This window comes from Lampris incognitus, chromosome 6 (genome assembly GCF_029633865.1).
Source record: "Lampris incognitus isolate fLamInc1 chromosome 6, fLamInc1.hap2, whole genome shotgun sequence".
Lineage (NCBI taxonomy): Eukaryota > Metazoa > Chordata > Actinopteri > Lampriformes > Lampridae > Lampris > Lampris incognitus.
In genome coordinates this window covers 11,438,975-11,457,110 of record NC_079216.1, presented here as the reverse complement: position 1 = coordinate 11,457,110, position 18,136 = coordinate 11,438,975, and the positions used below count along the sequence as shown (strand labels likewise).

Below are 18,136 nucleotides of genomic sequence, written 5' to 3'. Positions count from 1 at the left end.
CGTATGTTGCAAAGAACTGAACTGCGTTCAAGTTCGGCTGAGGTAGAAAAACGTCGGTTGCACGGGGAAGGTCGAGCGGTTCAGCCGCTCTTTAAACCCCCTTGCGTCCTCTGCAGTCGCCTATGTCCGGCGCACGGGTCGCCCACGAGAGAGACCCCGTTCTTGCAAATAAGGAGCGCTCTACTAAACGTATTGTCCGCCCATTATCCGCACCGCTTATCCTGCTCTAAATCACACATGCATACATCGCACCGGCAATTCTAAAGATTTACATTCGCCGTCCTCATTTCAAACAACCAATGTGCAACAAGAAAATAAAATCATCCGTTCGCTATTTTTTTTTTCATTTCCTAAGCCGCTTATCCTAATTAGAACCGTGGGGTGCGGGAGCCTATCCCAGCGCTCATTGGGCGGACGGCGGGGAAACACCCTGGACGGGTCGCCGGGCCAACGCAGGGCAAGTGACGTCAGACTCATTCAACACGCTGACAGACTCATTCACAATTATGTGTATTGGTCATGTAGGCTGGCACATACATGGAAATTGACTCCGGTTTCGTGGCCCTCTGTATACTTAACATAGAATAACAACACTACAACAAAACAATATTCATATATATATATATATATATATATACATACACACATACATATACACACATATATATATATGTGTGTATGTATGTATATATATATATACACACATATACACACATATATACATATACACATATATACACACACACACACATATATATATATGTATACACACACACACACACACACACACACACACACACACACACAAGGATTGACTTATACTGGTGAAATCACAGGAGTTAACCCAGACTGACTATAATATATTTTTACTCGTATTCAGGCAAAATAAGAGGTAATTCAGTGTCTCAGATTCACCTGACTTACGTGCCCTGACGTCCCCTTAAATGAAAATACAAGACAGTATGCACAGAGCACTAAGTATTCAAGCCTTTTAATAAGGGTGTTTTTAGACCTGATACAACAGGTGAACATAGCCATCTATCGGGCAGAACAGAAAACCCGCAATGAAATGGTCCCTAGTTTAAAAAGACTGAGGTACCCCTTAGCATACAAAAACTCTTTACATATGCTAGATTTAGGCTTAAATCGTCCTACATTAGGACACTAAACTAGCAATATACAGGTTTCAACATATTTTTTAGTTTTCAAATTCTGTTCCTTTTCCAGTCCTCTGATTCCTTGACTGCCCATGAAGATTTTTCTTTACATCCAAAATGATGCATGCAAGCAGATGGCTGACTGTTTGAAAGGTTAGGCTATAATCTCTCTGTTGTAATGTAATTCTTCAAAACAACAACATTTCCCAATAGGCAAAAGGATCATGGGTCTTGATTGAGTGTATATTGATTATAATGAATGGATGGCTGGAATGCGCATTAGGATGGAAAACATTCTTCCGTATAACTCCCAATTTTCAGTCAAATTGCATAACTTCGTCAGTCTCAAAGATTAATTTTGAAGGTTTTCCTTATTTCATGTGTTGCTTTTTTCACACAAAGTATATGATGTCAATTTCTAAAATAAGGTGACAACTGTGGTTTGCAGTGGCGCCCCCAAGGGGTGGCCATGGGTGGCCACGGCCACCCTGATACTATCCCTGCCCCCCCCCCGCTGGCCCCCCCAGCCACGAGTGGCATATGCAGAATATGCTTCTGATTATGCATAATATGCTTCTATCTGATATTTTACATTAGGTGCTGTTCATTTAAATCAATAATGCATATTTTTCATAAATTCATGTCAAAGGAAATAACAAATGCATAGCCAGGCAGCCAGCCATCACTGCGTCACACTCCCTCCCTCATGCACAGTCTGCCTCTGACAGCAGCTTAACTTAACTCTCATATTGACAGTTTTCAACTAGCCTATCCAGTATACTACAACAGCAAAATAGAATTCCTGAAATTCAGTCATGGCTTTTGGTTTTGGTGTGCCACCCCAAGCTTTTCAGTGGCCCCATTTGGCCACCCCCATGAAACATTTCTGGGGGTGCCACTGGTGGTTTGCATTATTTTTGGTGGCTATGTCAGATTAAGTTTGCGCTATATTTAGGCCTTCTACGGAGGCAGTGAAGGTATGACATGAAAAGTATACATTGTTTAGCCTTAGGTACATTCTTTAATTAAAGAAGGTTGAATCAGTTCATCGTTTATTGACAGAAACGTTTCATCACTCATCTAAGTTACCTCTTCAGTCTCAACTGACTGCAGGTGTCCCCACCCTTATAAACATTAGCTGCATTACAACTGAAACCAACACTAGGTTTCATATGCAAATATGGGCGTGACCATTAACTAGAGTTACAATGACCATGTGTACTATCACAGAGGATTTGGAAATGTTTGCAATCACATCCAAAGGAGTTGAATCAAGCGCAACTGGACTTGGTATATATCCGTGAAGACGTTTCACCTCTCATCCAAGAGGCTTCCTCAGTTCGTGCCTTTCTGACTAGACGAGGCTAGTCTGACTGGCTGGTGATGAGACTCAGCTGTGATTTGCAATCACAGCATTGTAAGATGGCGACAGATATACGCTTTGCCCCCCCCCCCCCCCCCAGGTTCAGGGATGTTCATTCCCTGGATGGCATCTTTGACTCCCCGTTCAAACACCGTATCCAGATGAACTGAATCAACCTTCTTTAACTTTCTTGCCTGGATTACTGAGCATGCATAAAGACTCTTTAATTCAATGCAATGAAAAACTACATTGAGTGTATTCTAATTTTAACTTTGTTTTATCTAATAGAAAACAGAGAGCAAATAATCACTAAAAACAATTCATAAAATACAGTATATGATAGGACACATTTTTAGCCATTAATCAAAACTATATGTCCTTAATATACTCAGTTAAAACTGGATGTTTTCTTTGAGCAATTCTACTCATAGAAATCCAGAAATCACAACATGTGTGCGCGTCCAAATATCCGGTCAATACAAAATTGAAATATCAGGCTGACTCAAGACTGTTTTGTGTCTGGTGCACTTTGCTGCTCCTGGCTTGACAGCTGCATAGAGGACAGGGCCTGATCCAATGGGAGGGAAGGAGAGCCTTCTTTAGCCAACAGATTATTCTTACGAAGGTGACAGGCCTGTTGGTATGGCGGACATATTGGCGGCTGTGTGGGGGGTGTATACTGGTACTCCCTACTGGCATCCAGCTGTGGAGAAAAGTGCAGTACTAAATCTTCAGCACCAACTTTGCCTCAGAAGAACAAGCAGGTAAAGTGATTGTGGTAGGCATTGGCTGACGATGGGGAGTATAAATGCCCATCCAGTAACTGTTGGGATAAACTGGGCTTTCAAAGAAAGTTGAATCAGCTCATCTGGACACAACATTTAAACATTTCATCACTGATCTAAGTGACCTCTTCAGTCTCAACTGACTGCAGATATCCCCACCCTTATAACGACCGGAAATGATGGGTTTCATATGCAAATTGCTGTGACCATTAACTAGAGTTTCAATGGCAATGTGCTCTATTCACAGAGGATTGGGGAATGGTTGCAATCACAGCACTGTAAAATGGCAAACAGATGTAAATGGTAGATGGACTGAGTTTATATGGCGCTTTTCCAGTCTACCGACCAACGATCACATTCATATGTAAATTGAGGTGAATTAAGTCGAAGAGGCCATCTATGTGAAGAGGGAACAACCATCCCTGAACCGGGGGGGGGGGGCTAAGAGTACATCTGTCGTCATCTTACAATGCTGTGATTGCTAACATTCCCAAATCCTTAATAAGGGGTGGGGATACCTGCAGTCAATTTAGACTGAAGATGTCACTTAGTTGAGTGATGAAACAGAGTATCTGTCAATAAACGTTGTACACGTTGTATCCGGATGAACGGATTCAACCTTATTTGATTCCCAAATCCTCTGTGATTGTCACTGTAACTAGTTAATGGTCATGCCTATTTGCACATGAAACTAATCGTTGGTTTCAGTCATTATGCCACTGGGTGGAGGATACCTGCAGTCAGCTGAGACTGAAGAGGTCACTTAGATGAGTGATGAAACGTTTCTCGTAATAAACGTTGTGTCCAGATGAACTGATCAAATTTCTTTGATTTTCTTACCTGGATTATTGAGCATGTACTATAAAGACATCTATTAAGGCTTGTAGGGAAACTGAATCTCATGTAAAATGCACTAGTGTACAAGGAGACATTGTGGTCTGCACTGCTTGGTAAATAAGAGGTCTTTGCGTGATGCAGCATTAAGGTAGCAGCTGTGAATCCATACCTTTAGTGGGTAAGTTCGGTCTGAGTCGAAAGCACTTAGGTCCCCACAGGCAAGGAAAGGAACGATTATTCGATTAGGTCCCTCTAACTGGTTGAAATCGACATCTGGGAAGCCACAAGGGGGAACCAAACTTGTGAATCGGTATGTCTTGAGAGAATTAACATGTAAACAAATAATTTCTAGTAACAGAAAAAATGAGTTGGTTCTCAAAACTCTTAAATATGTGGTAGTTTTTTTACCATACGAGTGATCCAAAAGAGGATTGGACATGTTGGGAACATAACCTTCTGGAGGAGAGTAATTCAGACACACCACAAAGGCTTCTGCGATGGAGACAGAAAGAAGCAGGGAGAGAGAGAAAGTGAGCATTCCTTGGGGAAAATAGGTCTGTTTATTAGTAATATTTGTACAATTTCTCCTGCAGAAATCTCTGCGAAAACTAAGTATGGTCGACTTCGGACTTCAGCAGCCACTGAGGTGAGTGCATAACGAGGAAAATTTCTTACCCTTTTCTATAGTAACACAGGCTTTTCTCTTGGGTATGAGAAGGGTTACTGCTGAAAGACTATAGAGCAAAACACTGCATTTATCCTGTTTAACTCTGCCAAACTGTCTCAGACCAAGAACATCCTGCTCACCAATACTGGAGTTCCTGCTGCTCCGTGGTTTGGCACAGGTCACACCACTGAAGAAGATCTTGAGTTGAGAGTACAGGAGGGTCACGTCCTTCCCCCGGAAAATCTGCACACGGTCAACATTAAAGGTCACAGTTCATTAAAGAAGAATGGCACCCACTACTAAAACACCTCATTTACCACTGGCTTTGTTTACACTGTGGTTTAATGGAATGAACACTATTTTCACTGAAGTGTAGTCATTTGTAGGCAATTTTGTTTTGGTGCAATTCAGCCTTTTTATGAAGGGATAATATAGAGAGATAAAGTATAAGGCGAAAAAAAGAGAGGTAGACATGCAGTGAAGATCTGGGCATGACTCATACTCTTAATGTTGTGATCAGGCTCGAAGCAACATGTTATTATTTTTTATTTTTATTTTGATATACTCTATTGATCCCTGTGGGGTAGATTGTGCTCTGCATTTAACCCATCCTCACTGTGTAGCTAGGAGCAGTGGGCAGCCGCCGTGCAGCACCTGGGGACCAACCCCAGTTCATCTTGCCATGCCTCAGTCAAGGGCACAGGAGTACTAACCCTAATATGCATGTCTTTTTTTGATGGTGGGGGACACCGGAGCACCTGGAGAAAACCCTCTGCGGACATGGGGAAACATACAAACTCCACACAGAGGACGACCTGGGATGACCCCCAAGGTTTGACAACCCCTGGGGTTCGAACCCAGGACCTTCTTGCTGTGAGGTGACAGCGCTAACCACTGCACCACCGTGCCGCCCAGTGGTACGTACGTAGTACATGTACCAGGTGGTACGTACATGGTATGTGTACTCATCTGCTTAGCTCATCAAAAAATACAGTTTTAGATACAAAGTCCAACAGCACATGACAGCCTTAGTCTGATTTGAATATTAAGAATTGAGAATTTTTTTAATCACTGCAAGCATTTAATTAAAACATGTTAAGTTATGCTAGGTGGACAAGGTTCTTAAAGGCACAAGGGATTGTCATCTGTGTCTTTAAAGAAACTAGTTTCTACATGTTGTTGAAAAGAAAAAAACAAAGCCTCCTACAGCATAAATTAGAACTATTTTAGTATGAATATATATAGTACAGACCTTGGCAATAAAAGTTCCTCCAGGTTTCAGAACATGTGTGGTAATATTCAGTGCCTGTCATAGAAAAACACATCACCACACTGTTATAATATGCATAATATATGTATATGTATAAGTATAATACCTGTAAACAGCTGACCAATAGTTATGGAGTGATTTAGTGCATATATTTTTTACAGGTTTGTTCAAAGTTTCACAAACGTATGACAGTTTTGTGAAGTGGAAAATGAAAGAAAACAAATTTGCTTGCGATATAATCATGCATTTCATGCAGCCTACAATGTCAGTTTCAATAACAATCTGCTGTGCAGGATGCCGACTGTTTGATTTCTCCCAGCAGATCACATTGGTAGCATATAAGCAACATTTAGTCCACGGCTAGGCGAGACAGAAAAGGCACAAATACTATTGGTACATTTAAGATCGGTTAGGCATTAGTTGACTTGAGTGATGTGTTTATAATTGACATGCACTGTATATACAGTGCAGAAGAAGTGATAAACCCTTTTTTATGAAAGTGCATTCTATGTATTCACTTGCACGTTGTCCATCTTGGGAGAGAGATCCCTCCTCTGTTGCTCTCCCTGAGGTTTCTTCCCACTTTTTCTCCGTTAACGTTTTTTTTAGGGAGTTCCTTATCCGAAGCAAGGGGACAGGAAGTTGTATTGCTGTAAAGCCCCTTGAAGCAAATTTGTAATTTGTAATATTGGGCTATACAAATAAAATTGACTTGACTTGTAGTCATTTGTCAGAGCCTCTGCCACAGTTTATTTTTTTTGTGACTGTATCTGGTAGTGACCAAAATAAATGACAGTTTTCTGTTGGCTATAATTCATGCTTAATCAATCAATTTCAAAATAAGCAGTATGCACTCATTTGAATTAAAAATAGCATTATCTACACTCCAGAATGCAATGATTTGCATTTTAGGAAAAGCCTTACATTAATATTGGCTGTATGCTAGTTAGCTTAGCCAGACAAATCTAGTCAGCTCAACCCCATTGTACGCGGATTCAACCTTTAAGTGTCAAGCAACTCGAGTAATTCTGTGTTGTAGTGTTGTTATTCTATGTTAAGTACACTGAGAGAACCACAAGACCGGAGTCAAATTCCATGTATGTACAAACCTACATGGCCAAAAAACTTGATTCTGATTCTGGAAGTAGCTGCCTGCAGTGTTAAAGTGGCAATGCAGACATAGATGCTCTCACCTATGCAGTCATCCAGCAAGCTTACAATCCAGGGATGGTTAGAAAATTGTTGAAGCTTAACGGGACAGTACACCCCAAAATAAAAAAAACCAAACAAACATGTTTTTCCTCTTACCTTTAATGCTATTTACCCATCTAGATCATTTTGGTTTGAGTTGCCAAGTTTTGGAGATATCGGTTTTGCCTTCTCTTGAATACAATGGAAGTGGATGGCACTCAACTTGTGTTGCTCAAAGCTGCAAAAAAAAAAAAGAAAAGAAAAGAAAAACTCAAAAGCAATGTCTCTTTCCAGAAATCGTGACCCGGTCACTCAGATAATCACCACGTCTCCTCCGACACATGTGGAGTCGCCAGCCGCTTCTTTTCACCTGACAGTGAGGAGTTTCGCCAGGGGGATGTAGCGTGTGGGAGGATCACGCTATTCCCCCCAGTTCCCCCTCCCCCCTGAACAGGCGCCCTGACTGACAAGAGGAGGCGCTAGTGCATCGACCAGGACACGTACTCACATCCGGCTTCCCACCTGCAGACACGGCCAATTGCGTCTGTAGGGACGCCCGACCAATCTGGAGGAATTCACAGACCTTGTTGTGAGCCGTTTCACGCGGGTGTATTTCGGTCTGAGAAAACAACTCTTACATAAAACTGCTCACAATAAGATCTGTGGATTATCTTGAGTAACTGGGTCATGATTTTTAGAAAGAGACATTGCGGTGAGTTTTTCAAATGTACTTTTTTGCCGCTTTGAGCAACACAAGCCGAGTGCCACCCAATTCCATTGTATTCGAGAGAAGGTAGACATCTCCAAAACTCGACAACTCGTAACAAAATGATGTGGTCTTTCCAGCTTTAAATTCCTTGGAGACCACATCAGCGAGGACCTTTCGTGGACATTAAACACCCAGGCCCTTGTGAAAAAGGCCCAACAACGCCTGCATTTCCTGAGGAGGCTGAGGAGCGCCCGTCTACCCCCCAAAATTCTCACCAACTTCTACCACTGCACCATAGAGAGCATCCTGACCATCTGCATCTCAGTGTGGTACGGCAACTGCACCTCAGTAGACCAGAAAGCTCTGCAGCGGATCGTCAAGGCAGCCCAGCACATCACCGGTACCCAGTTCCCAGCCATAAAAGACATTTATCACAAACGCTGCCTTCGAAGGGGTCTGAGCATCAGCAGAGATCCCACCCACCCCAACCATGGACTGTTCTCCCCACTGCGCTCTGGGAGGCGCTACAGGAGCCTCAGAGCCCACACTACCAGGCTCAAAAACAGCTTCTTTCCACAAGCTGCTGCCCACCTGGACCTGGCTACCCACTGAATGACTGTAGATATTTTGTACTCCAGCTCTTTTTTAACTTATTTTTAGCTTTTGGTCTTCATGTGTGTACATCTTATATTGTGTTTGCTGTGTTTGTCTGTGTCTGTCTTGCACTGTTTGGTGAAGCCACAGCCCTCATCTCATTTTTAACATGTGCCTGCACATTGTTTTTAATGACAATAAATTGAATTGAATTGAATTGAATTGAACTGAATTGAATTGAATTGAATATAAGTTGGACCCTTGTGTGTAGGGATTTTTTGCCAGTTCCCATAGCAAAATTGTGCAAGATTTGTGTCATGTTGTATCCACAATATGAATTTCTCATACACAATACAGACCTGTGACTAATAGTAAAGTTTGTACTAGTGAAATACAACTCATGCCTTTGTGAATATAAATTACAAAAATAGTTGTTTTCTTTGCTGATCACAAATCTTTCATCACGTGTATGGATTTTCATAGCTCAAAATACTAGTATTTGTGAATCTTTGAACCCACATGCAAATAATAATATATGCACTACTTTGACTCCATAAGTAACAGTATGCAACTGGTAGTCTCCATTCACTAGCCATACTCACAGCCAGTAGAAGCTGAGCCTGGATGTACTCATCCACATCATGGAGCCCGGTCACTAAGATGACAAAAAAAGGATGAGGTTCATGACCTTCATGTAGCCTTCTCATGTAAACACAATAAAACTGAATGTGAACTAGGGGTGTAAAACTAAGGCTTCAGCACAACACTATATTGATTTGACAGTAAGGAAAAAGATTCAATATTTGCTGGTATTTCAGATTTTGTTGTGATACAGTTTGATACATAATATGGTGATATAAATTATGATTAATTGGGATCCAGCAATTGTAAACATATGTTATAACATTTTAGTCACGTTACAACAACAAAACAAAATTAGGTTAATACTTAAATTGTATTATTAAGATGCTCTGCTTAAAATGAGATTATCTTTAAAACTTTATGAAACAATGATAACAACAACAAAAAAGCCTTCTACAGTGCATCCTTTAACAGAATTACCCAGAACTACCAGCTTCTCCCTGGGCCAAAAACACAGGACAATCCCAAACCTCTGCACCAACAGGTGCCAAACAGGATCCATCAATCCATTATCTATACCCGCTTATTCAAATTCAGGGTTGCAGGGTGCTGGAGCCTACCAGCAGGAATTGGACCGAGGGCTGAATATGCGTTCAGAAGGTATGCTAGTGACAGGTATGCAGAGATAGGTGTTGGCACACAGCTGGCTGCTGCATCAAAAACCCTTCTTACATCTTCAACATACTGCTCCAACGTGGGACGTTTTAATTTTCGTTAAGAACCCATCGTTAAGAACCAATCCGTTCGTTAAGAAGTCCATGTCTGCACTGACTGAACTGCATTGTTGCCTTCTGAGTTGATATGAATCAATGAATTTTTCCACCCCTGATGTAAACTACACTAAGCATGTAAAGTTTCATTGATACCGTTAATTCATTGTTTCATTCACATTATGTATCTCATTACATTAAATTGTTAATCACGATTTCTCATTACAGACTCTAAAAGGTGAGGTAACATTCATTAAGATGGCAAATGCAGATACACAAATAATTACTGTACACACCTGCACATATCCTCTCTATAACTCTTACAATGTTCACCACAGGTGTATGTGGTATTGAAAAATTATTGCATTTTCTATCCATTCTCTGTCACTCCTCACTAAGGTTCCTTGCTACATCAGGTAAATGCATACATGTACTGATGCACTTGGAAACATTATCAGTGATGGAACCTGGCTTATTGGGTGTTTCGGCTCTTTCAACATCAGATACCCTCGCCCAGGCGACCCATCTGGGATTGATCAAGTCCTGACTTGGGTCCCGGTAGCATGTGACCACAGAACACTCCTTTTTACATCAGCATATTATTAACATAACAGTACCTAATCACTCCTTGGACTTTATAATTTGGTTCTAATTATCACTAGCGGTAAGAGCTGGTAGTAAAACCTTCATGTGTTAGCCAAATCTCAGGCCTTGACTGCAGTGACAAGACAGTTTACATGAAGATAATCAATGTCAAAAGATTGCATAACATCTTGATAGACTTAATACATCAAGCTTTAGAAAGACATTTAGAACGTCATCCAACAGAAGACATTTTATCAGACAACTTACCATCTGGTGCTCCATCACACACAACAAGATCTGCTGGCTGGCCCTCAAAGTGCCTTATTATCTCTTGTGCTGTTGAAATCTATATACAAGGAGTAAAGGAAGACATTTATATATTGGAATGTACAGTACAGTTTCACAAACACATCTGTATTATGCAGTCTGTCCAAACATGTCAAATGAGGTATCTTTGTTCCAAAGATAACAATTGTCTTTTCACTGGCTGCACCTTAAAGAGATCGGGGTCAACAACAAAACAAAACCCCTTGGAGCGAATAGGGGGTTTTAGTGTGGTCATGGGTACTTCAAAGCAGATTATTGCCAATGTAAGAGTGGTAAGAGGGTCCACTTAGTCAGTATGTTACAATGGTGCCTATGCTTAGCCTCAGACTCTGAGGTAAAAGTTGGACTTCAGCAAGTATAAAAAGGATTTGGTTTCAGGTAATGCCACTATGTCAGATGTTATGTGCAGTGGAAGAGGGACAAATAAAGGACTTGGTAAAGGACACTCATTACTTTGGTGATGTCTCCCTGGATCTGTGTCACTCCTGGAAGAGGAGCCATGGCCTGGAGATCCACCGCCACAATCTTCACTTCTTCACTCCTCACCTCCTCACTCCCACCATCTCCATCACTAATCTTTACTCTAATTAAGAGAATCAACAAGGAAAATAAACGCATCGACCAAGACAGGGAACTAAATTTCAAAACTTTCTTAACCCTCCAAAAAATAGTACCAGAAAAGTCATATTATTTCTTTAAATGGAAAAGGTTTGGTTTGTTTACATACCAGAATGTATGAAAAAAGTAGTGATGGGCAATATGAAGTACTACAGTACTACACATTGAACTGTTTGGTAATGTAAAGTATAATAACAAACTAGTTTTCAAATAATACTCCCTCAAATATTTCAGACTTTTCATTTTGTGCAAAATCTGTATTGCTAATTTAAATGACAAAATTGTGTATTACCATATGTACCATACCTAACCTACCTACCATGGCTAGCTTAATGAAAATTGCTGTACACAGTGACGGGACAGGTAGCATTAACACTAGTCTTTAACATCACTGAGCCACAAGTTAACAGTTAATATTTGCTAATATATTTGTGTTGACAATAACTATAAAGGATTGACTAGTATTAGTAGGAAGTCGCAAAATTGCTATAAAGCAAACTAACTAACGGCAGTTTACTTGGCTATCCATCCATCCATCCATCCATTATGCAAGCTACTTATCCCAGTTGGGGTCACGAGGATACTGGATCCTATCCCAGCAGTCATTGGACAGTAGGCAGGGAGACACCCTGACAGGCTGCCAGTCCATCACAGGGCTGACACAGACACATTCACACCTAGGGGCAATTTAGTATGGCCGATTCACCTGACCTACAGGTAGCGTAACACTAGTCTTTAACATCACCGAGGCACAGGTTATTCATTAAAATATATATATTTGCCAATATATGTCCCTAGGTGTGAATGTGTCGGCACTGTGATGGACTGGCGGCCTGTCCAGAGTGTCTCCCCACCTGCCGCCCAATGACTGCTGGGATAGGCTCCAGCATCCTGTGACCCGAATTTGGATAAGTGGCTTGGATAATGGATGGATTGATTGATGTATTACCATATGACAATATTCAAATTTCATCCTGACACATCATTGACAAGATGACAAATGACAAAACTGGATTACTGCTCAGCTCCATGATGTAGCCAAACTTACATCTCATAGAACAAATTAATTCGTTTATATCTTAAGATATGTTGTGTTGTAGCATTGTTATTCTATGTTATGTACACTGAGAGAGCCACAAAACCAGAGTCAAATTCCATGTATGTGCAAATCTACATGGCCAATAAACATGATTCTGATGTGGGTTTGGCTAGTAGCTGCTGGCCTAAATATGAATCCTGTTAACAAGATTATGTAAGTTTTGACTAAATTGCGATATCTATAAAGTCACAACATGGCCTGTAAAGAACAGAACCTACACAATACTGGAAATGAGAAGGAAACTGACCTGAGTTTACGACTGAGGACCTGACTCCAGCTCCCTGGTGCCGCGCAAAGGTCCACTGCTCTCTTCACTCCTGAGCAGGGTAAAAGAGAAGAACATTTTTCTACAATATCTATTTCCATTGTTTGGAGATTTCTATCCGACTACAGGTGTTGGTTGAAGAGAAAGCATTAGACTATAGCAGTGTTGGCACACTTACCTTTAAAAAGGCCAAACTCCTCATCCAGCTGCAGCAGTTTGAAGGCACTCCTTGCTCTCCAGCCCTCCTCCTTAGCTAGACGGTAGTAGATGTCCCGCTTGTCTTTGGAGGAGCGTCCCATATTGACCACTACCAAACCTCAGGGTGCGTCTGTAAATATGAAAGAGCTATACGACATTTACATCTAGATTAAAATCTTTATCCGTTATATAATTTATGTGCAAGTACAAATAGCAGTGAAATGAGTTTTTGGCAACTCCAAAACTGCAACAAGAGAACAGCATGTAATGACAAGCCATGTTAACGTGTAATGCCTGAGGAGACGATGGCTTTCGTTTATATGAAATCAAGGTCAGTATAAAAAGGTCTATGATAGCTTTGGGGTTTTCAGCATCATTGCATATCATTTGTATGTAGCAGGCATGGGTGAAGGTCTAGTGCGAATAAACAACAGCTTAAATGAAACTTATGCTGGACGTGTTGTGTCGATATGTGCTACCTGGCGGTTCTGTGCATGGGTTAGGCGAGGTTGGGTTTAGAATGCTAACGATTCGCGCTACAGTGCCATTGTTTGACAAGTCAACATTAATCGCTAGAACAAGCCTAATGCAGTCATATTTACTGTGCTTATAATATAATAAGCGATGAATATATATGGATAAGCTATTATCGTTAGACGAAATACCGCATCCTCCACAACTACTGCGGCAGCACGATCACACGTTGTTCCGTATTGACGTCAAAAGGACCCTGAAGATAAGCTGTCCCCGAAGCGCCTGTTCAAATTACCCCCCAAAAATAATAAAAATAAGAAAGCAACAGATGCTAAAACGATCTATTCACTAGTACATCGGTGCTTTCGTAGATATACAGACTCTAAGGGTAACTGGATTTTTAATTTGGCAAAGGCTGGCACACACCACAACTGTCATAGTAGTCATGTCAAGTAGCCAGACCAAAATGGTTTACGCGAATACAACATGGCGCTTCCGTCGCAAGCGTCCTCCTGAGCAGAAACGCTTGTGACTCAACCATCTGCTTATGTTTCTGGTACGGGAAGATCCAAATACTCTCAAAGGCAATTAATCAATAAGGTCACACGATTCTTAATCATATACAGCTTTTTTTTTAGAAGCCAGTGTTATTACGATTTATACTGCCTTATCTATCGAACAATGCTACCGCAACAGTGCAAAACGTAACCTGTCCTACCCATGAGTAGAACCGCTAACACCGGCTGCCTTGCTGTACTTGGTTGTAAACCGAGTCAAAGAAAGTTGAATCGGTTCATCTGGACACAACGTTTATTGACAGAAACGTTTCATCCCTCATCTGAGTGACCTCTTCGGCCTAAACTGACCGCAGGCATCCCCGCCCGTAGAAACCAGTCCGCTGCGTAACGACCGAAACGAACGATCGGTTTCGTACGCAAATATGGGCGTGGCCATTAACCAGCGTGACCATGGCCATGTATACTGTTCACAGAGGATTCGGGAATGGTTGCAATCACAGCATTGTAAGTTGGCGACAGATATACTCTTAGGGTGGGTTAATTTCTGGCGCAGTGTGTTTTGGGGTTTGAAAGAAACTAAGACGCGAAGTTTGGACAATACTGTTGCAACCACAGGAACTGCCGCGGCCGGGACGCGAACCCGTATCGTTCGCACCGCGGGAGACATCGCTCGACTAAAGGGTTCAACCCATTAAGGCCAACGTGTCTACTTATGCATGCACGTTTCACTACCCCCCTTCGGGAAAGCGCGTCCGCGCGTATCCCACTTCTGACACCAATGTTGCGAATTCGGGGGGCAGTCTGGGAGACCGTCGCCACAGCCGGGACGCGAACCCGTGCCTCCCACTCCGCAAGCGACCACGTTAACCGAGCGGTTAGCGATGTCTCCCGCGGTGCGGGCGATACTGGTTCGCGTCCCGGCCGCGGCAGTTTCTGTGGTTGCCTCCCCGAATTCGCTACATTGGTGTCAGAAGTGGGATGGTGAGGTCGTCGGAAGCGCGTGTGCCCAGAGGCGTGAAGGATACGATATACAAGTTGGCCACTATAGGTCAAGTTTATTTGTATAGACCAATATCACAAATCAAAATTTTGCCTCAGTGGGCTTTACAGCAACACAACATCCTGTTCTTAGACCCTCGCATCAGATAAGGAACAACTTCCTAAAACAACTTTTAACAGGGAGAAAAAAATAGGAAGAACCCTCAGGGAGAGCAACAGAGGAGGGGTCTCTCTCCAAAGACGGACAACGTGCAATGGATGTTGTGTTTAGACAATTTACAGAATGCAACACTGAAAGAGGATACAAGAATTATAAAATATACGAAGAATACGATGCGCAGGATGCCAAGCAGTGTCCAGATGCCACCGGACCCAAGGACCCACAGGACCCAAGCCACACGACCAGCATCACCATGTAAAAAATAAAAACACATATCGGTGAGACTGGTGAACCCATAGCACACCCATGCTTCTTCTGCCTATAGTACAGTAAACTGAGTGTTAAGTCAGCCTCTCAACAAAGGAAGCCATTAAATAGTTGTGTGGAAGTTTGACTGCCAAATGTGGGTGGAGCAGTTCTGTTCAGAAGGCAATAAAATGATATAAATAATAAAGATTAATTAAAGTGGCGTTAATTAAATACCACTTACTATAGGCCCAGTTTGTTTGTTTGTTTATTTGCTTTAGTGGAAGTTCAAAAGTTCTTCCTTTGGGTCTATAATTGTTTTTTTTTTAGGTGACCCGTTACATTAAACAACAGCCTTATAAAACGAAGAGGACAAATTTGGCCCCCCTCTAAATGATTCCTGAATCAAACGTTGCACATATATTAGCATACTTATTTCTGAGCTTGACAGCCCCACACAATACTTGCTAGGGAACCCGATCTTTCTAAGACAGTGCTTTGACGGTGAGCAAATACATTTCAAAGCAAACAGCATTGAGCAATTCTCATTGCTGGCCACATAGTGGCGCTGTACTCAAGTGAAAAAAATGCCACTATCCAGCAGCTGAACAGCTGAGCTCTGAACAGCTGAGCTCAGAAAACTGGGAAGACCTTCTCTTGATATTTGCTGGTAGCCTTTGTTGCCAGGTTGGTGCCCTCGAAAGAGGCTTCGTCACAGGATGGTTACTCGCCATTTTCTTCTCCAATTCTCATGCTACTTAGTTTGGTGCCCACTCAAATAACCCTACCACTATTAAGCTATTAAGAAAATACTGGTATTAAATTTCCTGTTTATTAAAGTATTTCTCTATTTTTTTTTTCATCTCCTATCAGGAATTACAAAAAATGGAATGATAAAATGTCTAATTAATTCAATTTGTCACATTATGAATTATCCCTCTTCACTATTCTGTCACACTGAAGGAGGGTAAATTGTCCCAACTAGAAACAAGCAACGTATAGAAATTGTTTTTCTAAGTGGCCATATTCTACTGTAGTCTCACTTCAGTAGCTATGAAATCAATTGATAAGTTTAAATAAGTCAGCTAAATTTAAATCATTTAGCTGAAAATCCTCCATAAGATAGTATCTAAGATATTGTCTTCACAGGGACGGATAGTTGTTGTGGACAGATCCAAGAGATTACTTCCCAAAATCTGATATTTCCCATTTGTACACCACTGTTCAAATTCGAAAGTTAGTGTAAAAAACGTTGTTCGGCTTTATCCAAAGGTGAACCCACTTGGAAGTTGCAAGATTTATCAAAACCCAAACTCATCCACATATCCCTCCTCTGACTGTGATTACCATTGTTAGACATCCCGCATGGCAGGAATGGAAAGACTTTCTGGTCAGCATATTTGTTGTCTGCAGCTGGCCAGTGGTGAACTGTGATTGATACCACCAACAATCTCGGCATGTCTGTTGATCCAGGCAGCTGACTGGAGTTTGTGTTGAGGAGGAGTCACCGCTGACTAGGTTTAGAAAGTGTCTTGATGCATGCTCAATAATCCACGTAAGCAAACCAAAGCAAGTTAAATCAGTTCATCTGGAGACGACGTTTGTTGACAGATACGTTTAAACTGACCGATCAGATTCATATTCAAATTGAGGTGAATTGAGTCAAAGAGGCCATCTATGTGAAGTGGGAACAACCATCCCTGAACCAAAGGGAAGGGGGCTAAGAGTACACCTGTCACCATCTTACAATGCTGTGGTTGCAAACATTCCCAAATCCTCTGTGAATAGTACACATGGCCATTGAAACCGGTCATCGGTTTCGGTCGGTATGCCACTTTATTGTTTATAAGGTTGGGGATACCTGCAGTCAGACTGAAGAGGTCACTCGATGAAACGTATCTGTCAAGAAACGCTGTATCCAGGTGAACTGATTCAACTGTCTTTGATAGGTTTAGAAAGGTGAATCTACTGGAAGGAGTTGGTCTCTAGAAATGATACCGTGGGAGGTAAAAACAGGGATTGCACTCAGGGTCCAGAATATCACCGTTAAAGAATAACTAAACCCTAGACCATTTTAGTGAGTTTGCTGATATCAACAGGTTTAAAAAGAATTACCTAAAATGTTAGTTTTTCACAATTGTTTACACACTAAAGTTGGAACTTGAAACGCAATCACTGAAACCTGAAACCCATGTACCAAATCCCTAAACCAAGTCTGCAAAATTGTAAGCACAGTTTCTGCTTACAGTGTTACAATTTTATTTAGCAGACACTTTCATCCAAAGTGATGTACATCTGAGAATTAATACAACACAAGCAAGGATCTAGTCATCAGGACGCGACAACGCAAGTGCCAAAAACTAGGTTCAAGTCCGATAGGTCATAGGTGTCATCAGACAGTGCACAAAGGCAATGCATAGGGTGCATAGAAGCTATTTTTTGTGCTTTACTGAATATGGAGCTGCCAGGGAAGAGGAAACCAGGAAGGCCAAAGAGGAGGTTTACGGATGTGGTGAGGGGGGTCTGGCAGGTGGCTGGTGTGACAGAGGGAGATGCAGAGGACAGGAAGAGATGGAAATGATTGATCCGCCGTGGCGACCCCTAATGGGAGCAGCCGAAAGTAGACACTCAGTTTTCAATTCTAAATCAGACTTTTTGAAAAAACACTACACACAGTTCTCCACATTTGGCACAGCATTCAAAATTGAAATCTCTTTTGTTC

At 41.7% G+C, this 18,136-nt stretch overlaps 1 protein-coding gene across 2 annotated transcripts; it reads right to left on the bottom strand.

The window, feature by feature from the left end:
• Positions 1–2,192: 2,192 nt before the first annotated feature.
• On the bottom strand, positions 2,193–14,379 carry ftsj1 (FtsJ RNA 2'-O-methyltransferase 1). 2 transcript variants are annotated; one of them, XM_056281780.1, is made up of 11 exons: positions 14,210–14,379; positions 12,998–13,164; positions 12,802–12,871; positions 11,291–11,420; positions 10,778–10,856; positions 9,176–9,228; positions 6,062–6,115; positions 4,950–5,052; positions 4,551–4,634; positions 4,312–4,415; positions 2,193–3,223 (listed from the first exon to the last, which is right to left on the bottom strand). In XM_056281780.1, the coding sequence occupies exons 2-11, from the start codon at positions 13,116–13,118 to the stop codon at positions 3,023–3,025; spliced, it is 999 nt and encodes a 332-aa protein (XP_056137755.1). In that variant the 5' UTR covers positions 13,119–13,164; positions 14,210–14,379; the 3' UTR covers positions 2,193–3,022. The 2 variants fall into 2 exon arrangements, with proteins under 2 accessions (XP_056137755.1, XP_056137754.1); XM_056281779.1 differs by lacking the exon at positions 14,210–14,379 and adding an exon at positions 13,497–13,713.
• Positions 14,380–18,136: the final 3,757 nt, after the last annotated feature.

Bases quoted from the DNA above. Each gene is read 5' to 3' on its own strand.
- ftsj1 (XM_056281780.1), bottom strand. From the start codon at position 13,118: ATGGGACGCTCCTCCAAAGACAAGCGGGACATCTACTACCGTCTAGCT. The intron at 11,421-12,801 runs GTCAGTTTCCTT...TCTCTTAATTAG, and splicing joins GTCCTCAGTCGTAAACTCAG to AGTAAAGATTAGTGATGGAG. The intron at 4,416-4,550 runs GTAAAAAAACTA...GTGGCTTCCCAG, and splicing joins TCTTTTGGATCACTCGTATG to ATGTCGATTTCAACCAGTTA.